This window comes from Scyliorhinus torazame, chromosome 10, assembly GCF_047496885.1.
Source record: "Scyliorhinus torazame isolate Kashiwa2021f chromosome 10, sScyTor2.1, whole genome shotgun sequence".
Taxonomy (NCBI): Eukaryota; Metazoa; Chordata; class Chondrichthyes; order Carcharhiniformes; family Scyliorhinidae; genus Scyliorhinus; species Scyliorhinus torazame.
The window spans coordinates 152,956,226-152,978,787 of NC_092716.1; the positions used below are offsets into that span (position 1 = coordinate 152,956,226).

Below are 22,562 nucleotides of genomic sequence, written 5' to 3' on the forward strand. Positions count from 1 at the left end.
AGAAAGGAAAGGTTTTCATCATGATCTCAATCTGTTGGTGATATTAATAACTTTGGATCTATTTCCATTGTGTTTTTCCATTTTTGTGTTCTTTTTCATATTTTCCTGGGCATTCTAGATCTGGTAAAATAAATTATAAAACCTCATAACAGTGGAGAATACAGAAACCTAAACCTCTCCATTCTGCACTGATGTTCCTAAGCGTATTCAGATTCCACTTTGCATCAGATTCCCGCAATGCCTCACTCCGATGACCGATCAAAGGTTAAATAGTACAGTATTACTTGAATCACGAGTGAGGCTGCCAATTACAACATATCCCGTTCAGCTCTGTAAAGCCAGGGTGAATATTAAGTGCAGCCACATAGTATTTCATGGCAATACAGTTCATGAAATACTCAGTCTAGGACGCATCATTACTTATGCAGTTCCAACTAAATCTTTAAAAATCTATAAATTACCGGCGCTCCCAAACCTGCTATATTATTGGGCAGCAAATGTGGTGAATGTGTGAAGGGTGAAGGTGGTGGTTTTGGGGGGGGGGGGGGGGTGTAGTTGAGGTCGGAATGGGTATAGGTGGAGGAGGCCTCCTGTGTGGGGGCGTGCTTAAGGGCTCTGGCGACAGCCTCCTCCCGTTCTCCCCAGGTAGCTATACCAATAGCCCAGTCGTGGTGTCGCCCCTCAAGATATGAAACCAGCTGAGGCGGCACTTTGGAGTAGGGTGTATGTCGTACTGGCCCCAACAAGCGAGAATCATTGATTCAAATCAACAGGGATAGACGTGACGTACAGGAGTTGGCAAAGGTAAGGGGTAGAGTGGGAGATTGGGTAAGGAATTTGTTCGTAGAAGGGAGATGCGCGAGGATGGAGGAGTTGCAGGGGAAGTTCCAGCTGCCAAGGAAGAGTGAATTCAGGTACATAGTATGGGACTTTGTAAGGAGCTCCCCTCGTTCCCTCAGCTGCCAAAGTATACTGTATTGGATAAATTATTAACTCAGGATGAGCTGGGAGAAGGGAGGATTGCAGATATTTATGGATGGTTGTTGGAAACGGAGATGGCGCCAGCGGAGGAAATAAATGGAAATGGGAGGAGGAATTTAGAATAGAGCTTTGGGGGTGAGCTGGAGTGAAATTATGCACCAGGTGAATTCAACATCATCCTGTGCCAGGATGAGCTTATACAATTTAAGGTGGTGCATAGGACCCATAGGATTCAGGCTCGTATGAGTGGGTTCTTCCCCAAGGTTGAGGATAAGGGGACCTGCAAATCATGTCCATCGGTTTTGGTTATGCCTGATGTTTTTTTAAAAATATATATTTCTTTGTTCTTCTCCTTTTTCACATTTTCTCCCAAATTTACACCCACCAACAATAAACAATAATCTGTAACAAATATGTCAATCCCCATATCAATAACAACGATCCCATCCTCCCACCAAACCCCAAACATTAGCCCGCATGTTCACATAAACAAATAACAAAAAGGAATGAGGAATCACCCTTAGTCACCATCAACACACACCGCCCCCCTCCCCCCAACTAATGTTCGATGTTATCCAGTTCTTGAAAGTGTATAATGAATAATAGCCATGAATTGTAGAACCCCTCCATCCTTCCCCTCAGTTCAAACTTAACCTTCTCAAGGGTCAAGTATTCCAACAGGTACCCCCCGCCATGCCAGGGCACTGGGTGGAGAGGCTGCCCTCCATCCCATCAGGATCCGCCTTCGGGCGATCACCGAGGCGAAGGCTACAACATCTGCCTCCGCACCCGTTTCCAACCCCGAATATGGCCACCAGGGGGCCCGGGTCCAGTTTCACATGCACCACTTTAGAAATTACCCTAAAAACCTTCCAGTAATCCTCTAGTAATCCCTCCGCCCCGCCCCCCGCGCAACGTTCACACACATCTTCTACTCCTTCAAAGAATCGGCTCATCCTCGCCCTCGTGAGGTGTGCTCTGTATACCACCTCCAGCTGTATCAGCCTCAACCTCGCGCACGAGGTGGAGGTATTCACTCTCCGGAGCACCTCACACCAGAACCCCTCCTCCATATCCTCTCCCAACTCTTCCTCCCACTTTGCTTTGATCCCTTCCAGTGGTGCCTTCTCCTCTTCCAAAATAGCTCCGTAAACCGCTGACACTACCCCCTTCTCCAGTCCCCCTGTCGTCAGCACCTCCTCCAGCAATGTGGAGGCCGGCTCCTCCGGGAAGTTCTGTATCCCCTTTTTGGCAAAATCTCGAAACTGCATGTATCTAAACATTTCCCCCTGCTCCAGCCCATACTTCGCTTCCAGCTCCTTCAATCCTGCAAACCGACCCCTAAGAAACGAATCTTTCAGTGTCTTAATCCCCTTCTCCTCCCATTTCCAAAAATGTCATCCCACCTCCCTGGCTCAAATCTGTGGTTCCCCCGAATCGGCATTTCCCTTGACCCTGCCCCCAACCCAAAGTGTTGGCGAAACTGCCTCCAAATTCTCAATGAAGCTATTATTACTGGACTCCCTGAGTACTTCCCCAGGGCTATCGGGAGCGGCGCTGTTGCTAGTGCTTTCAATCCCGACCCCCTGCACAAACTCTCCTCCATTCTGACCCACTGGGAATCAACCCCTCTGACCCAGCTCCGCACCTTCTCCACATTCGCCGCCCAGTAGTAATACATCAGGTTCGGAAGACCCAAGCCCCCTGCCTGCCTTCCCCTCTGTAGCAGCACCTTTCTATCTCTGGCCACCTTCCCTCACCATTTGAACGTCGTAATCCTTCCCTCAATCTCTCTGAAAAAAGCCTTTGGCAGGAAAATCGGCAGGCATTGAAAAATAAACCGAAATCGCGGCAACACGACGTTCATTTTAACCACCTGTACCCGACCCGCCAGTGACAGAGGGAGACTGTGGTCTTGCCCGATGTTAAGGGGATTCTTCAAGATACTGTTGGAGATTGTGGGGTGAGGATGTCGCGGTGTCCTTCGGTGGCGATCTTCGGAGTTTTGGGGCTGCTGGAGCTAAAGGAGGGGAGGGGAGCTGATGTTGTGAAGGTGTCGGCATGGTTGGGGGATATGGCGGAGTTCTTGCAATTGGAAAAAATTTAGTTCACTCTTAGAAGGTCAGAAGAAGGGTTTTTTCTAAGATGGAGGTTGTTTCTGTCGCTATTTAAGGATTTGTTTGTTGGCAGCGGGTGGGCGGGGGGGGGGGGGTGCTGTGTTAGTTAAGGGGAGAAAATGGGGGAAACTTGACAAACTGTAATTTGTTGTATTTATATATATATATATATATATAAATTACATGCAAGTTATCACGCCATCTCCTAAATCACTTCAAACAGGATTTTGCAATGAAAGGAATAAACGTTTCAAAAAAAATAGTAATAGATTATGATATAGCTTTTAATTACAAAAGTGATAGTCTTAATTGAATATTTAATCTGTATTTGAAGATCTTCAGTCAACCGAACTGAAGAACTCGGGCCAGTACACACAATGCAAAGCTCACAATTGACAGGAGAAATAAGTTGTGACAAAATACACAGAAAAAAAACATCAGTATGAAATTTTATATCAAATGGCAAAGAAGGTGGAGGCGAAATCTATAGGAACCATAGATTTAGTGTGTTTGAAATTAAATCTCAAACAGTGTGAAAACGGAGCAGTGCAAAGTCCCAGATAACAAAACAGGTCAACGGATCAAGTCTTCAGGTCCAAACATGATACTTCTGGACATTTCCAAAGCCAGGTAGCTAACGTGCTACTTGTTTGCCACGGCTGAAAGCTGATCCCGGATTCGAGTGAGTCCATCCAGCATTGTATCCAGCTTTTCTTTACCTAGTTCAAGAGAGACAGTGGAAACGATGGGTCCATCCCGGCAGACAGCGGCATCATCCTGAATCTGAGTGGAGTGCAAAAAGTTAGAAAAGACAAACATGACTTTTTTTTGCCAGAAAATGCAGGTGGCTGCGACACTAGTTGTTAAATTTTATTTTCCATTTTATTTTATTCATACACGGCACAAGCAGAATGCAATTGAACAAAGTGACCTCTTTACGGTTTTGCTGAATCTGGATAAACAGCTTTTACAAGAGGCTGCACAATCGCATTAGTTGCATAAATGGTTCAATTTGTCAACCAGTCTGTGATTTAATCTACACAAAGCTACTGCTGTCTCTACCTGATATCAGTTATATTGACTATTTTTAAGATGAAATAGGGATAACCAGGGAATAATTTATGCTTGAATTGGAATTTTATCCATGAGAATTGGGAAGGAATGTACTCCACATGCATCCTGTTTTCTGGATGCAGATGGGAAGATGTTTCTTCTATTGGGATTCAGGTATGATCATTTATTGCTGACTGCACCTAATGACTAACCTAATGACAGCAACACACACACTGCATCCTAATTTCATGGCCCCATAGCACAGAAACCTTTATCTGACAGCTGTGTGTTGGTATATTGAAGTCCTGGGGCTTCAGAGTCAACCTGTCCTCATTAGGCAGTGACAGCTATCTGGTATGGCTCTCAGCAAGTGCAACTTTGAATTTCAACATTCCTACCAAAGTAACATTCTACACATGTCTAATGCGGAACAAGAAAAATTACTGGGCACATGATTTCCTGATGAACAGCAATTATTCTTCAATAAATTCACAGCGTTCGCTCAAAGCTATTAATCTGACACTAATGTCACCACACATCAAGGATGAGGAATGCTCTTTCACCCAAAGAAGATCGCAACCCCATAATGAATAAAACCATTAACAAGAACTCTGCTGAATTGCATACCACGTGAATTCTATTTTAAATTATGCGGTGCGCCCATGCATTCACAGATCTTCTTGCTGCAAGTTCTGTATTTTTATAGGATTCTCTGATATTCGCTTTTCATATCGATATTTATAGGTTAAACTAAGAAACATTTTCATAAATCATTCATGTGCATTCATATTTTCCACTGAAGGGAAAAAGCATTTCATTGGATCCATTGGATGTGAACAATTTACTGTACTGTAAATTGTGTCATTGATTTGCCTGATTTTCATGCCTCAAAAATGTCCATTTTACAGGTATTTCCTTATAAAATTATCTTACTCAATAATGGTGGATAGTGAGGGATGATTAGTACAGTATAGATTACAACACAAGAAGGTAGGAAACAGAGTTAACTGATGCTAACAGTACTGAAGAGAAAGGACACATTAGCTCAGCTGAAATTATGTTGTGTCTGGCTGACATTGACCAACTGGCCCAATCACAACATTGATACCGTTACGAGTGTTAATCACAAAGCAATACCTTCATCTGGAGAAGGCACGTGGGCACTGCCATTCTGTTGATGTTATCAGAAGAAGTTTTGATATCCACTCTCCAGTCCATGTCAATGAGGTGGGGTAAGGAAACTAGGGGAGAGGAAGAACAAAACACAAGATAAGGAATCAGCATTCGTAAGATATTGGTAACTAGAGGAGGAAAAAAATTATCATAAGAATCTCATTGCATGCAATGGATATACCTCAGAGTATGCAATGATAGAATATGGATTGAGGCAAAAAGAATATAAAGCTGCCCTTACTTTGGTTTGCAAGTGCTTCGTTCCTCCAGACAACTCTGAAATAGAAATCTAAAATAAATTTTCAAAAAGACACCACCCAGTCCCCTCCAAATTACCAGAAGATGAGAGACAGCAGTATTTTTTTATTCACTCAAGGGTTGTGGGCATCGCTAGTTAGGCCAGCATTTACTGCCCATCCCTAATTGCCCTCGCAAAGATGGTGATGAGAGTGCTGGGCGGGGGGGCGTCTCAGGCCATCACAGCACAGAATACAGGCAGAGTGGTGCCTAAAACAATTGTCGAAACCCATGTACCACTGTTGCAATCGGATACGGAGCCATGTTAGGAGACAATAGGACAGGTGATCAAACCATATGGAGCTGGTTTAGCACAGTGGGCTAAACAGTGGACTTGTAATGCAGAACAAGGCCAGCAGCGTGGGTTCAATTCCCGTACCGGCCTCCCCGAACAGGCGCCGGAGTGTGGCGACTAGGGGCTTTTCACAGGAACTTCATTGAAGCCTATTTGTGACAATAAGCAATTATTATTATTAAAAAGGTGTTTTTTAAGGAGCATCTTTAAGGAGAGGAGGGTATGGAGGCAGAGAGGTTTAGGGAGGAAATTCAAGTACTTCGGGCCTTGGCAGTTGAAAGTATGGCTGGCTACTGATGGTGGAGGAATTAAGAATAAAGGATGTGTAATTGGTGGTGCACAAGAGATCCTGGAGGGTTATAGGGCTGGAGAGAGTGAGAGACAGGGAAGGGGCAGGGCAGGAAGTGATTTGAAAACAATGAGACTTTTAAAATCAAGGCTTCTCAGACTGGGAGTCAATGAAGGTCAACAAGCACAGGGTGATGGGTAAACAGGACTTAACGGGAGGACGTCCAGTGGTGGCATGTAGGAGGAAGTCGCACGTTGGGTGGCTCCCGCTCGAGGCTTTATTTTTTAAAAGAATTTAATGCCCGGTCCCAGGGGCAATTTTTCAACAAATAAGTGCAGGAAGACATAAGGAAGGAGAGGGATGTTCAAAAACCAAAAGAAAGTCGCCGTGAAGAAGAGGCGAGTGAAGGTTTGCTTTCGAATGAAAGGGTCAGTTTGGCAACTAAGATGACGGAGGCCGGGTCGCGGGATCGGGCCACACAGTTCACAGCAGAAAAGATGATCTTTGTTCGCGGATGATTTATTGTCATATATATCAGAGCAGAGTATGCCAGTGGGGAACATAATGGAACTTCTCCGAAGATTTGGGTCTTTTTCAGGATATAAGTTCAACCTGGAAAAGAGTAAATATTTTGTGGTGGCCCAGCCAGGAGTGGGGGCAGTGCTATTTTGCAGGGCAGCAACCTACTTCAGCTATTTGGGGGTATTGGGGGTACAGGTAGCGTGGGACTTGGGGGGGGGGGGGGGCGCCATCGGTACAAATTTACTAGCTTGGTGGGGAGGGTGAAAGCAGATTTGGCAAGGTGGGACAACCTCCCTCCGTCACTGACAGGTCGGGTGCAGGTGATTAAAATGAATGTGTGATGCAATTTTTGTTTCTATGTCAGTGCCTGCCGGTCCTTTTGCCGAAGGCATTTTTTAAGGAAGTGGAAAAATCGGTCACTTTGTTTATTTTTTTGGGGGGGAAAGAGTAGCTAGGGTTAGAAAGATGGTCCTGCAGAGAGGGCGGCAGGCAAAAGTTTGGGCTTCCAAAATTTATATTACTATTATGCGGCAAATTCCCAAAAGGTGAGTTGGGTTGGAAGGGGGGAGACCCAGAGGGTTAGAATGGAGGAGGGTCTGTGTAGGGGGTCGGGGTTGAGGGCACTGGCAATGGCGCCTCTCCTGATGACCTTGGGCAAGTACTCTGGGAGTCCGGTGATGGTGGCAACACTGAAGATTTGGAGCCAATTGAGGCATCATTTTCAGTTGGGGGCTGGGTCAGGGGAGATGCCGTTTAGGGGGAACCATAGGTTTGAGGCAGGGAAGTTGGACGGGAGGTTTCAGAGATGGGAGGAGAGGGGGAGTCAGGGTATTGAAAGACCTGTTCCTGGGGGGACGTTTTGCGAGGTTGGAAGAGTGGGGGAGAAATATGGATTGGGGCAAGGGGAAGGATTTATCTGCAGCTCCGTGACTTTGCTAGGAAGGAGGTTCAGAGCTTCCCGATAGCACCGACCCCCTCATTGTTGGAAGAGGTATTGATGACAGGGGGAATGGAGAAACGGGTGGTGTCGGCGATCTACAGGAAGATTTTGGGGGAGGGGGAGGTGTCCATGGAGGGGATTAAAGCCAAGTGGGAGGAAGAGTTGGGGGAGGCTATGGAAGAAGGTTTGTGGTTCGAGGTGCTCCGGAGGGTGAATGCTTCAACCTCATGCGCGAGGTTGGGACTGATACAGCTGAAGGTTGTGTACAGCTGAAGGTCGTGTACAAGGCGCACCTCAAGAGGGCGAGGATGAGCCGACTCTTTGAGGGCGTGGAGGACGTATGTGAGCGATGTGGGAGCAGCCCCGCAAACCATGTACATATGTTTTGGTCCTGTCCAAAGCTGGAGGGAGGTTTTCAGTGTCATCTTGGGAGTAGTGCACATGAACCCGGAACCAGGTCCCCTAGAAGCCATTTTCAGGTTGCCGGACTGTCCCGAACTGCAGGCAGGTGCGGGGGTGGGTGTTTTAGCCTTTGCCTCGCTGATTGCCTGAGGAGACGCAGGAGTATCAATGACTACAAGGGAACATTAGTGAGTGCTCCTGGTCTCATTTTCCTGGAAGATAAGAGTCAGCCTCGCCACCCTGTGCCTCGGCTTGGCAGGGGGTCCTACGTGAATTTGACTCTCAAGAAGGTGAAACGTGAGCTGAGGGGGATGAAGGAGGGGTTCTACAACTCACGGAGACTGTTTATTGTGCACTTTCGAGAATTGGTTGCCATCGAACATTGGGGGGGGGGGGGGGGGGGGGGGTGTTGGGGCTTTTGTTGTTTTTTATTACACTGTTTACTGATTGACTGTTAATTTTTTTTACCTGGAACGTACGGGTGGGTGATTTGGCCTGTATATTGAGGGGCATGTTGTTCCTCTTTGGGGGATTGTTATTGATTTATTTTTTGTTGTTTTTTCTTTTGATGTTTATTTGATGAAAATGTTGAAAATGAGGAGAATGAAAAGACTTTTAAAAAACAGGACTTAATGCAAGTTCAGATAATGGGCAAGTTTTAGACAGTTTAAACAAGGTGTAAGGTGAGGGACCAGTCAAGGGAGTATTCGAATGGTGAAGTCTAAAGGAAGCAAATGAAGCAAATTGCTCATGAAGTTACTTTTTAAGTGGAAGTTGGATTTAATGGGACCAAGAGGCTCGATTCTCTTGCCAATCTGAAATGTCGACATGCCTTAATAATACTTACTTAAACACAGTGAATTCTCTGGTCTCCATATGTTAACTGCTCATGTTAGTTAAGTGTCAGGCATCTGAAGCTATTTATCAGGATCCGAGTTTACATTCACCCTGGACAATATACGTATATATGGATTTAGTGTACTTTGTATCTCTTGTTTCATTTGCAGGTGCTGACAAGTGCTTGTTTCCAATTTTAAACGTCTCTGACATTTTAAATCACATGAAAGTCCCCAAGTCCCAGATGCACAAATAAGAGCACAAAACCCAAGCAAGTTAAACCAGAGGAGAATTGGATTGACCATCAGTTTTTACAAATTGGCACGTTCCCAAGAGGGGATAGAGAAAAGTACTTACATGTTTTCAAGAATTATTTTAGTTAACAGATTCTTCAGATTTTGATGGAAGTTATCAGGAAAGAGTTGGAGAATCTCTTCGGCTGATGTTGCTCCTTGGAATACAACTTGCCGTGTGAAACCACGTAGGGAGCAGATCAACTATAGATAGAAAATGAACTAAGATAGAAATAAGATCATTCTGCTTTGTGAAATAAATATTTTTTCTCTCTAGAGAGAGTAAACTGGGATGTAGAAGCGACACCCCCTCTCCTTTTATGGTAAGAAGCTGGTCATCAGGTGCAAGGCAATCTTAATGCTATAAGTGGCGCAGGTCTGGCCCATACCCCACATGTCCGCCACCTTTAGCTTTGTCTGGAGATCGAAAATGGACCAGGTTCACAGGGACACAGTGCAAGAGTCTCTAGACAATGGGGATGAAAACACATCTGACATCACCCTCATCCTGATGGTCACCTTTGAGTGTGGCTGCATAAAGCGGTGTGTAGACCCTCCGTATGCAAACACCAAGTGTCACTATGTGTTTCAAAGGACGGGCGTAGCTACATTGCCATGAATGCTCCAAGCAGTCAGACCGTGCTGCACCACCTGTCCTTAGTTAAACGGTTTACGCAGAAAAACAACTTTGACAACAAGTTCATCAGATAATGGCCCTGCAAGAAAAGATGGTAGATCCTGTCGGATAGTTCCCCCAAAAGACTGTCAAACTCATTTGATAGAAAGCCTCATCACTAGAGCTTTCAAACAAGTACCAACAGATAGCTTGGCTGGTGGTGAGAAGGGCCACACCTGCAAGATCTTTCCTACACACCTATTAATAAGGGGATCAGGGATTATGGGGAGAAAGCAGGAGAATGGGGATGAGAAAATATCATCCATGATTGAATGGCGGAGCAGACTCGATGGACCGAGTGGCCTAATTCTGCTCCTATGTCTTATGGTCTTACTCTGGACATTGCCCTAGAGGTGGATGTGGTGGGGAAGAGACCATCGCCAACCTCCTTCTGGAATGGTCTTTGCAACAACAAAAAAAGGTCTGAGAGAAGGGCAGTGGTTTTTTTTAGGTTTAATCCGAGTCCATGACGCAAGATTGCATGCTCTGCGGTCAGTTCCCAGTGACACACGGTGGCAGTAATTAGCATTGCTGTCTCACCGGCGTGCGATTCTGACCTTGGGCGATTGTGCAAAGTTTGCGTAGTCTCCCCGTCTCTGCGTGGGCTTCCTCCCAGACCAAAGAGGTGTGAATTAGATGGATACGCCATGTTAAATTGCCCCTTAGGTTCTAACGGTTAGGCCTGGGTGAATGCGCTTTCAAAGGGCCGGTGCGGAATGGCCTCCTTCTATTCTATGAAACTAACTCAGTGAAAGGCCCTCTTTGAAAATAGTTGGTCTTCCAATGCACTTGTCCATGACCGAGTGTTGCAGACTGGCATGTTCCAAGATCCAGAATGATGTGCTGAGGGGCGTACTAAACCTTGGGGCAGCTCCAGCAGAGCGCAATGGGGAAAGGCCACGTCTAAGGTATTAAGATATTGTACACCGAGGGGCTGAAAACTGGGTAAAATTCCTTGGGCTATGTGTTTGTCATGCAATGAATTTTCTAAATATGAACCATAAAAGTAGTAAGATACAGTATTGGAAGAAACGGATTTACAGTCATGTAATGTACTTTTATAATTGCATGAATAAAGTAATTATTTTGAAAAAAAGTATAAACTGAGCGTTCTCTGCATCAGACATTGTTCAAGTGAAGCAAGGAGAAATCTGATAATCTGCAGTTGTATCACACTAGGAGCTTTTGCCTTTTCACATTACAGCTATTCTTGCAATCTGAACGAAGCTGACAAATAAGTAACAGTGGTCACATCCAATAGTACAAAGAGTGCCCAATATCCTGCTGCCAGGATAAAAAAGGCTGCCCATAGCCTGCCCCTCCAGAATAATCACAGCCCACAATTAAAGCCTTGGCTCTATACAAATTGTAACAGTGCATGCTGCTTGAGTGGGATGCTGAGAATCTGTCCCACATGGAAAACAGGGTAAATCTTGAATACTTGCAGCCGCACTATGTTGTGGGCAAGCTGCTGCCAGAAACATATTCCACAATTCATTTCAGCAATCCACATGCCATGTTCATCTTCTCTTTCTTGCTGAATTTGAATTCAGGTTTCAGGAGTGAAGGGCCCATATTTTGTGGAAAAAAAGACACTCCTCTTTTATTTCTTTATTTTTAAATATTTATATACAGGGCATTTAACAAATTTACACAGAATATCAGAAGAACAACGCATCAACCCACTAAACATCCATAATCCTCCAAACCCCCCCCCAATACCAACACCCCGCCACATCCCGTCTTCCCCATTTTAACACCCTTACCCCGCCAAAACCACCTTCCCCTTTCCCTGAAGAAATCTCCCTCACTTCATTATACATCCTTGCCAGCTGTGGCCCCAGCTCTGTCCCAAACTTTGTATAAAATTCAACTGGGAATCAGTCCAGTCCCGGGCCTTCCCTGCCTGCATCGCCCCCATGACGTCTATCACCTCCCTCAACTCAATCCGGGCTCCCAGGCCCTGACCCGCCGTTCCTCCAACCCATCCAGAAACCGTTGCATCCCCTCTTCCCCTTTCGGGGGCTCCGACTCATCGAGCCTCCTGTAAAAACCCGGCCCTCCTCCTCACCAACACTGCCACCCAGGTCCTGCCTTCCCAGGTGCATTTCCTCGTCTACCTCACCCATTTCAAGATCTTTTCTTTGTCCAAGAGTCGATGCAGCCGTGCCATCATTGCCCTCGGCTGTTCCCCCACTTGCGGCCTCGTCCTCAGCGTCCGGTGTGCCCAATCCACCTCGGGTGCCCGGTCAAAGGCCCCCTCCCCCATTAACTGCGACAACATCCTCGCCACATACTCGCCGGCTCCGCTCCTCCATGCCCTCAGACACCCTGCCGATCCTCAGGTTCTGTCTCCTGGAGCTGTTCTCCAGGTCCTCTAATTTCTCTCTCCCAGCCTCTTCTGGCTGTCCAAGACCATCCCCAACTCCGTCTCCAACGAGGCCATCCACTCCCCAAGCTCCCCCATCGCCTCCTCCACCTTCTGAATCACCAGGCCCTGAGCCTCCAGCATCTGTTGCCACGGCAGCCCCCACCACCCCCTCACAATCGCAGTTCTAAGCGGCTCCACCACCTGAGCCAAGTCTTCCAAAGCTTCTTTCCTCTGCTGCTGGAATGTTCCGTTCAAAAACTCCACCAGCTGCTCCTTCGACCACTGGGCGGGCAGCGCTGTTGCCCTCCGCCATCTTAACCTGTGCACCACAAAATCGGCCCTGCACCAGCTGTTCTCTCTTTCTTGTGGCATTCCTCATCATCTGATCCATACACCAGACTCACCAGAGGAGTATTACCTTCTCTGGACACTCACACACCATTTGTGAGTGCCCAGAGAAGGTAATACTCCTCTGGTGAGGCTGATGTATGGATCAGAGGATGAGGAGTGCATCGAGAAAGAGAGAACAGCTGGCGCAATTAACTAAAAAAAAAAAAACATACTTGTGGGGAAGGACCAACAAAATCCAGTTTGAGCGGGAGCCACCAAATGTGCGAGCACTCACTCCATGGCCGCCACAGGAAGTCCAAGACTCCCCTTTTAAACTATCATTCTTTGGTAAATCCAGGAGACAAAGAACAACAAAGAACAAAGAAATGTACAGCACAGGAACAGGCCCTTCGGCCCTCCAAGCCCTCCATGCTGCCCGACTAAACTACAATCTTCTACACTTCCTGGGTCCGTATCCTTCTATTCCCATCCTATTCATATATTTGTCAAGATGCCCCTTAAATGTCCCTATCGTCCCTGCTTCCACTACCTCCTCCGGTAGCGAGTTCCAGGCACCCACTACCCTCTGCGTAAAAAACTTGCCTCGTACATCTACTCTAAACCTTGCCCCTCTCACCTTAAACCTATGCCCCCTAGTAATTGACCCCTCTACCCTGGGGAAAAGCCTCTGACTATCCACTCTGTCTATGCCCCTCATAATTTTGTATACCTCTATCAGGTCTCCCCTCAACCTCCTTCGTTCCAGTGAGAACAAACCGAGTTTATTCAATCGCTCCTCATAGCTAATGCCCTCCATACCAGGCAACATTCTGGTAAATCTCTTCTGCACCCTCTCTAAAGCCTCCACATCCTTCTGGTAGTGTGGCGACCAGAATTGAACACTATACTCCAAGTGTGGCCTAACTAAGGTTCTATACAGCTGCAACATGACTTGCCAATTCTTATACTCAATGCCCCGGCCAATGAAGGCAAGCATGCCGTATGCCTTCTTGACTACCTTCTCCACCTGTGTTGCCCCTTTCAATGACCTGGTATATCTGGTGCACACCAGGTTTTGCAACTCGTGCTACCCATCCCTAACCTTTTATTTGCGTCCCAATACTGCTCCACATTCTCAACTCCCACCATTTGCTTTATATATTTTTTTATAGCACGTTTTTGATGCAGACAAGGGTATATTAAATAAATAATTATATTACATGCACACTTTCTCCTACCTGTTTTGCCTCCTCGGGGGTCACCGATAAGCTCTTGACAATGCTGTCAACTAATCTGACTGAGCTAGTCGCCGAAAAGGAAAAGCATTCCTGACATAAATGCCTCACCACGTCCTTTGAGGAAGCCTGAAAGATAGAATTTCAAGCCAACAATCACCAACTGTCCGCCTTTGTATGAAGCCCTTTAACATAGGTCAAAGAGGCAGACTGAGCCAAGTCCATGTGGGTGAGCAACATGATTTGAAACTCTGCACTGGGGGCAGGGAGACTGTGTAAGTCTATGATGGGCAAGCGGAGCATAATGATGGCAGATGAAAGAACAAATTGGCTTTGTGGAGATTGGCAGCCTGATGCTTAAACATTGGAAAGCTAGGTATAGAGGGAACGAGAGAATGGTTGAGTAACAACGGGAATGGAGAATGGTGTACAGGTGAGAAATGTGGCAAAATAGAAGCCACTCGTTTGACTGATATACAAAGAACAAAGAACAAAGAAATGCACAGCACAGGAACAGGCCCTTCGGCCCTCCAAGCCCGTGCCGACCATGCTGCCCGACTAAACTACAATCTTCTACACTTCCTGGGTCCGTATCCCTCTATTCCCATCCTATTCATGTATTTGTCAAGATGCCCCTTAAATGTCACTATCGTCCCTGCTTCCACCACCTCCTCCGGTAGCGAGTTCCAGGCACCCACTACCCTCTGCGTAAAAAACTTGCCTCGTACATCTACTCTAAACCTTGCCCCTCTCACCTTAAACCTATGCCCCCTAGTAATTGACCCCTCTACCCTGGGGAAAAGCCTCTGACTATCCACTCTGGCTATGCCCCTCATAATTTTGTATACCTCTATCAGGTCTCCCCTCAACCTCCTTCGTTCCAGTGAGAACAAACCAAGTTTATTCAACCGCTCCTCATAGCTAATGCCCTCCATACCAGGCAACATTCTGGTAAATCTCTTCTGCACCCTCTCTAAAGCCTCCACATCCTTCTGGTAGTGTGGCGACCAGAATTGAACACTATACTCCAAGTGTGGCCTAACTAAGGTTCTATACAGCTGCAACATGACTTGCCAATTCTTATACTCAATGCCCCGGCCAATGAAGGCAAGCATGCCGTATGCCTTCTTGACTACCTTCTCCACCTGTGTTGCCCCTTTCAATGACCTGTGGACCTGTACTCCTAGATCTCTTTGACTTTCAATACTCTTGAGGGTTCTACCATTCACTGTATATTCCCTACCTGCATTAGACCTTCCAAAATGCATTACCTCACATTTGTCCGGATATAAGACTTGTATTTCTATAGTTCCTATGTGATAAAATGTCCCTTGCAGGAGCTTGTAAAGCAAAATCTGTGACACCAAACCATACCAATCAACATGAGCACAGATAGTCTAAAGCTTGGTCAAAGAGTTAAGTTTTACAGAGAATCTTAAATGAAAAACAAAGGAGGACAGTGATAGATGGGGAAGTTAAGGGAGAGCTTAGAGCTAGGCAATTAAAATCAGGAGCGCTAAAGGGGCTGGAATTATAGGAGCGTAAATATCTCAGAGGGTGCCCCCTCTCCTGTTTGCATTTGCGATAGAGCCTTTGGCCATCACTTCAAAGGTTTTGGTTAAGTGGAGAGGGATAATAGGGGGGTGGGTGGAGCACAGCGTGTCCCTGTATGCTGATGACCGTTTACTATGCGTGACAGGCCGGTCCCCAATTTTCACAACATTTTAATCTGGGGTCAGGTCGAAGCTGGTTCCCATTTGTGCCAACCATCTGTTTGAGCCGGCGAGATTACAGGCCACCTTCGGGGGATGGGAAGGGAAGTGTTATGGGCCAAGGTTTAGAGAACCCCAAAGTGTATCATGGAGTTCACCTGACCCACAACTTTTAATAGATTGTGGTATGGGGATCACACGGCCCACTCTACAGGTGTGGTACAGCAGAAATGGAAAAGTAATTTTTAAAGCAAAACAATGTTTATTCTATGAACTCAAGTTAACCTTTTTAAAACATAGTGAACATCTTAGCAACCATCAATTCAAATACAACCCCCAAAGAATACAACACTAAGTAATCCTTAATAACTTCCCAAACAACATCCAGAAGAGAGAAGAAACACATTTTAACAGAAGCACATTAGGTTTACATTCACTACTGAGAACATTTATAATTCTGAATTCACCAAATGATCAAGAGATAGTCTTTTCATGGCAGAGATCACCAGTACACCTGCTCTGTCTGGCTTCAGCTCCAACACTGAAAACAAAACTAAAACACACCCTGCAGCAAACAGCCTAAAACAAAAGTAAAAATCTGACAGACAGCCCAGCTCCACCCATCCTCTGACATCACTGCAGTAGTAAACACCAATTTCTTAAAGGTACTCTCACTACAGATATTTATATACACACCCATTTATAAACACCCATTTCTTAAAGGTACTCTCACATGACAGAAGGGGCTGGAGAGAATGGACGATTTGTTCCTGAAGGGACGGTTTGCCAGTCTAGAGGAATTGAAGGAAAGGTTTGGGCTCTTGGGATCAGATTTATTGAGATATCTTCAAGTTTACAACTTTGGAACACAAAGTTTCCCAACATTCCCTGTGCCACCAGCAACATCACTAATGGAGAGGGTTCTTTCACTCGCAGCGTCGGAGGGAGCATCTCCAGTATTTATGGTCGATTACGTCAGAGGATTTGGTGTCAATGGAGGAGGTTAAGGCTAGGTGGGAGGAGTAGTTAGTGCCCATATTAGATGTGTGGGTTTCCTCCGGGTGCTCCGGTTTCCTCCCACAGTCCAAAGATGTGCAGGTTCGGTGCATTGGCTATGTTAAAGTGTCCAAAAAGGTTAGGTAGGGTTACTGGGTTACGGGGATAGGGATGGGTGGGCTTAAGTGGGGTGCAGACTCGATAGGCCGAATGGCCTCCTTCTGCGCTATAGATTCTATGACGAGGTGTGGAGTGAGGCCTTTGCAGGGTAAACTCTGCCTATTTTGTGCACGAGGCTTTGTTATATCCAACTTAAATTAGTTTTCAGGGCGCACCTGACCAAGTCCAGAATGTGTGGTTTCTTTGTCGGGGTGGAGTACAGGTGCGAACGGTGCTCAAGAGGTCCGGCTAACCACACACACATGTTCTGATCTTGTCCCAACCTCGTGGGATTCTGGGTCTCCTTCTTTAGCACCATGTCGCGATTCTGAAGATTGGGCTGATTACCTCAAGTTTAAGTTAGATCGAATATGGGAGGCTGGCCAGGATGCATTGGAATAGTCACATCGGAGGTAACAAAAGATTGAATGAGAGTTTCAGCAGCAGAACAGCTGAGGCAGGGGCAAAAACTAGGTTTTACTGATGGCATGGTTATGTGGTTGGAAGCTCATCTTGGGATCAATTAAGATGCAATGGTTGGGAAGAGCAAGGTTCAGCCTCAGGCAGTTGCCAGGGAGACAGAGAGAGTTGGGAACTAAGAAAGGCAGGTGTAAACAAGGACCAGAGACAATGGCTTTAATTTTTCCAATACTTACTTGGAGGAAATCTGTGCTCATCCAATCCTGGATATTGGATAGGCAGCCTGATAATTTAGAGGTAGTGGGAGGTCAAAAGAGGCGGCGTTGAGAAAGAAGTGGGTATCATCATGTCCATGTGAAAGCTCCTGCCGTTGGGAAGTTTCTGGGCGGGGGTGTTCGCAGTCTGAACCAGGATAGTGGAGGTGGAGGACCCGGACCCTTTGGTGGCAATATTTGGGGTCTCAGAGAAGCCGGAGCTCATGGAGAGGAGGAAGGCCGATGTCTTGGCCTTCGCCTCTCTGATTGCATGGCGGCGAATATTACTGGAGTGGCGGTCGGCATCGCCACCGGGGGTAGCAGCTTGGTTGGGTGACCTGTACGACTTCCTGCAAGGAGAGAAGATAAAGTATGAGTCAAGGTGCTCTTCAGGGGGGCTTGAGGAAAGGTGGGGATGTTTGTGACCGTGTTTGAGGGGCTGTATGTCGCAGGGGAGGGGGGGGTGAAAAAGGGGACAAATCTGTACAGGCTGTATAGTTGACTGTTGGGAAGAATGTTTGCTGGGGTGCTTGTTCGCTGTCACCTGTTTTGGTACATGTTCGTAATAAAGTATATTTTTAAAAAAAGCAAACTTCTGCTGTGGTTTTGGATACCAACACCAAGGGGTTGCATGGTGATTAGAAACACAGAGAGAGGAGGGGCACTGGTAGATCCTGGAAAAAGAGAGGAAACAGTGCAGGAGTGGGAAGAAAAGACGTAACAAGTGAAACTCTAGCTGTGATTAGATAAGGAGTTCAATCTCAGTCAGCAGGTTGAGGGTGGAGGAGGTTATAAAGGAGGCCAAGAAGGATGGTTTATCTTTCTCAGTCACATAGAAAGTCATTTGTGATTTTTGACAAAGAGTTTGTTCAATACTGTGGCAGGATAGAAACCTGATTGGATATTTCCCCTCCATCAGTCATGCACTTCAAAACTCAACTCTTGGTCAAGCAGTTGTACACAGCAAGGTTACAGGGACTCTAGTTCCATTCGAGATCTTAGTCTGGGACAGGATGGAGTTAATGGCATAGGGACAAAGTTTTGGTGGGGTTATTTAGATTTTAAATTGCTGTGAGGAGGAACTATTTCTCGCTGAGGGTGGTGAATTTGTGGAACTCGCTGCTCCATAGTGCGGTGGAGTCAGAATCATTAAATGGTTTCAAGAAGGAGATAGATTTATTTCTGATTTTAAAAAAGGGTTAAAGGGGAACAGGCAGGGAGGTGGATTTGAGACCAGGAAGAGATCAGCCATGATCTGATTGAATGGCGAGCAGGCTCAAAGGGCTGAATTGCCTACTTCTGCTCCGAATTCTTATGTCTACATTAAAACGGCTCTGAGGAAATTCTGGCTCGTGCACAGGTAGTCTGACAGCCTATCGCGGGTTCTGTGGAAAAGGGAGAACTGGGTTTAGCAGGATACATATGGAAAATTATACAGTCCTTCTGATGCCAGTGAGTGACAGCATAAAGATCAAGAAGGAATGGGGAGGTCATGAGTCGATCAGAGTGTGGCTGAAGGAGGAACGATCGATCTGTCCTTGCTGCATTGGAATGAAAGGAACATGCCAAAGAAGGGTAGGCCCATTCAGCTGGATCAGAGGGCAGCAGCGGGGGCTAAATGTTTTCTCCACAACATAGATATCAAAGCTGACTTGAAGGGGAAAGTTACTATTGTAACAGCCAGTGCCTATTGTTGGTGACTTTCAGAGGACAGTCTCAGCTGTGAGCAGGGCAGAGAATGGGCTGCAAAACTTCAAAGAGAAAGTGTTAGGAGAGGCAAAGAAAGTGTTAGGAGAGGTAGACAAAGGAGGCAATTGCGAAGTGACACAACTTAGAGAGAAAGGGAGGTTTGATACAAGTCTGTAACTGGAGAATGATTAAACGAGAGCAAACCTCTAAAAAGGAGAATACAGTACAACTGAATCCACTGTGCAGGAGGTGCTTCTCGCATACAGAATATATGGATCTCTCACTGAGAGATGAATCCACATACTCTGGAAGCTCAATCTCAATTACTTACAGTTAGAATAGAACATAGAATAAATACCATCTTGTACAACAATTTTTTTCCTGTTGTAGGGTAGTGGAACAGAAGTCCTAGTGATACTCACAGATGTGAAAAATAAAATCAACTTAATAAAAGGGCACAAGTACTTACAGAAGCGCCTCAGGACTACTGAAATGCACAAGGCTTAAATACAACAGTTCCCAGTGTCAACAACATGGTGCAGAAAAGCAGAGGGCCTGACTACTAGAAATGTAACTTGGAGACCGAGTGACTGCATCTCCTTTATTTCACTGGGAACTGTGCAGCAAAGGCAATCAACACTACAAAAGAGGATTGGGAGCCTTGCCAACTGACGGTTTTGTTTTGAAAAGACTGAGAAATTGTGTAAATCCTTTCATTTGAATGAGCCCAGACACAAGAATCAATGAAACTGCAGTCCTTTTAAATTAATTAGGCATGAAGTAAATTCCACAGACATCACAGCAACATTTGAAAAGATCCATATTACAACCAATCTGTGGAATGACCTTCCAAATAGAACAAAAGTTAAAAACTCTGGAATCATTTAGAGAACTGTCGAGCTAGGAAGTAAGGACTTCAATTTATCTTGCACCATTCATTCTCAGGACCAATCCAAAGCATTTCACAGCAAATGAACCGCTTTACAGTGTAGTCAACTTGGCAATTGAAGCAAATCTATGGACAGGAAGGGCTGACAATGAGATAAATGGCCGGGTAGTCACATTTCACTGATGCTAGTTGTGAGATGTTTTGGCGAGGACGCTGGGAGAATTTCCCCACTCTTCTCAGAGTGTCATGAAATCTTTCGCATTCATCCAAGGGCAGACAGGGCCTTCATTTAAATTTCATCTGAAAGATCGTACCTCAGGAAGCGAGGCATTCCCCTCAGCATCTTGATGATGGTTTAATAATGAAATCCTCTTGACCGAAAGACTCCAAAGCCATATTGTTACCACCGTACGAAAACGGACAAGGAGGTTACAGTCGGAAAAATGTTAAGATACCTCTGGATGGAAAGGGGTTAAATGGCCTTCCTTGGTCATAATTAGGTTGCAACACTTCAGGAGACTGATTCCTTGCACAAAGGTATTTAATGAAGGCCCTTTAACTCATCCTGCTGTTCAAGTTGAACATTTTTAAACACAAAAATAAATTTCAAAGGAACATCACCTTTAAGGACATGGAAAAATAAGACCTAGAGTAGTGTCTTTGGTGATTGTTCTGCCATTTAAAAAGATCATGGATGATCCTCCAGCTCAACTCCACCTTCCCTGCACCATTCACATATCCCTCGATACCCTCAGTACACAAAAAATCTGTCAACCTCTGTGTAGAAACACGCCACGTCTGAGAATCCACAGCTCAAAGCAGAGAATTCCAAAGATCCACATCCCATTGGGTGAAGACAAATTTGACCTAAATTCATCGATGGCCGACCCTTTAGTCTGAGATCGTCACGTGACCCCATGTCCTGGATTCCCCAGCTCGGGGAGACATTCTCTCTTTATCTACCCAGCCAAGCCCCTTAACAATTTTATATGTTTCAATTAGATTCCTTGTTATTCTTTTCAGCTCCATGGGTGGCACGGCTGCATAGTGACTAGCACTTCTGCCTCACAGCACCAGGGACCCGGGTTCGATTCTGACCTCGATTAACTGTCTGCGTGGAGTTTGCACATTCTCCCCGTGTCTGCGTTGGGATTCCTCCAGGTGCTTTGTTTTCCTTCCACAGTCCAAAGATGTTCATGTTAGGTGGATTGGCCATGCTAACATTTCTCCTTAGGGTGGAGTTGCATGAATAGGGTGGACAAGTAGGTCTGGGTAGGGTGGTCATTCGATACAGGCTCGATGGGCTGCGTGCCTCCTGCACTATAGTGATTCTATGATTCTAATATAGGCCTTGCTCACAGAAATCTTCTGTAATCAGTTCACTGAACCTTTGATTCACTCCCTTTGGGGCAATTATGTCCTTGTCTGGGTTAGGAGACCAGAACAGCACACAGTACTCAAGGTGTGGCCAATTCCCTGTGTCGTTGCAGGAAGACATTGACCATAAGACATAGGAGCAGAATTAGGCCATTTGGCCCATTGAATCTGTTCCACCATTCGATCATGGCTGACATGTTTCTCATCCCCATTCTCCTGCCTTCTACCCATAACCCCTGATCCCCTTATTAATCAAGAACCTATCTATCTCTGTCTTCAAGACACTCAGTGACTTAGCCTCCACAACATTCTGCCAATCCCTTTACAACAAAATCTACCCAGCTGTCTTCCCAGCTGCTGGACATACTTGCATGTTGACTTTCTGTGACTAAATGTACAAGGACACCCAGGGGTCCTTCTGAATACAACCCGTTCGCAGTCTCTCACCATTCAAAAAACGCTCTGTTTTTGTTATTTTTCTGAACGGTGGATAACTTCTCACTTCTGCATATTCTGTTCCATCGACCATGTTCTTGTCCACCCACTCATCCTGTCTCTATCCCTCAGCAACCATTTTGCATCCGTTTCATCCTGTGCATTCTCGCCTAACTTTGTATCATCAGGAAATTTGGCCACGATACACTCAATCCCCTCGTCCAAGTCATTAATCTTGATTATAAGTAGCTGAGGTCCACGTAACAATTCTTGCAGTATCCCACAGCCTGTCAACCAGAAAAATGGCCCATTCTCCCTACTGTTTTCATGTCCGTTAACAATTATTAATCCACGCTAATCCACACAATTAATTAATCCACACAATTAGCAATTATTAATCCATGCTAATTACTCCCAATTCCATTAGTCTTAATTTTTTGTAATTGCCTCATGTGACAGCTTATCATTTTATTTTGAAAATCTGAATATACTAATCCATTGGTTCCCCTTATCTATCTTACTAGTTACACGCTCAAAAGAATTCTTCAACAGGGTCAAACAGTCAACGACACGGTGGCCCAGTGGTTAGCACTGCTGCATCATGGCGCCGAGGACCCGGGTTCGATCCCAGCCCTAGGTCACTGTCCGTGTGGAGTTTGCACATTCTCCCCGTGTCTGCGTGGGTCTCACCCCCACAACCCAAAAGATGTGCAGGGTAGGTGAATTGGCCACGCCAAATTGCCTCTTAATTGGGAAAAAAATTGGGTACTCCATTTTTTTTTTTTTAAAGGTTTGTCAAACACTATTTCCCTTTCATAAA

The 22,562-nt window shown here is 45.7% G+C and overlaps 1 protein-coding gene across 2 annotated transcripts in view; it reads right to left on the reverse strand.

Annotated features, from left to right (window-relative positions):
* Positions 1-3,364: 3,364 nt before the first annotated feature.
* Positions 3,365-22,562, reverse strand: part of commd9 (COMM domain containing 9) — a 31,172-nt gene continuing 11,974 nt past the window's right edge. The window contains exons 2-7 of one of the 2 annotated variants that reach the window (XM_072518832.1): positions 17,335-17,702; positions 13,815-13,940; positions 9,264-9,403; positions 5,566-5,600; positions 5,289-5,392; positions 3,365-3,881 (exon numbers count right to left, since the gene is read on the reverse strand). In XM_072518832.1, coding sequence (XP_072374933.1) covers positions 3,741-3,881; positions 5,289-5,392; positions 5,566-5,600; positions 9,264-9,403; positions 13,815-13,940; positions 17,335-17,355 — 567 coding nt within the window. In that variant the 5' untranslated portion in view covers positions 17,356-17,702 and the 3' untranslated portion in view covers positions 3,365-3,740. The remainder of the gene's footprint in view (positions 3,882-5,288; positions 5,393-5,565; positions 5,601-9,263; positions 9,404-13,814; positions 13,941-17,334; positions 17,703-22,562) is intronic. The other variant, XM_072518831.1, reaches the window with a different exon arrangement.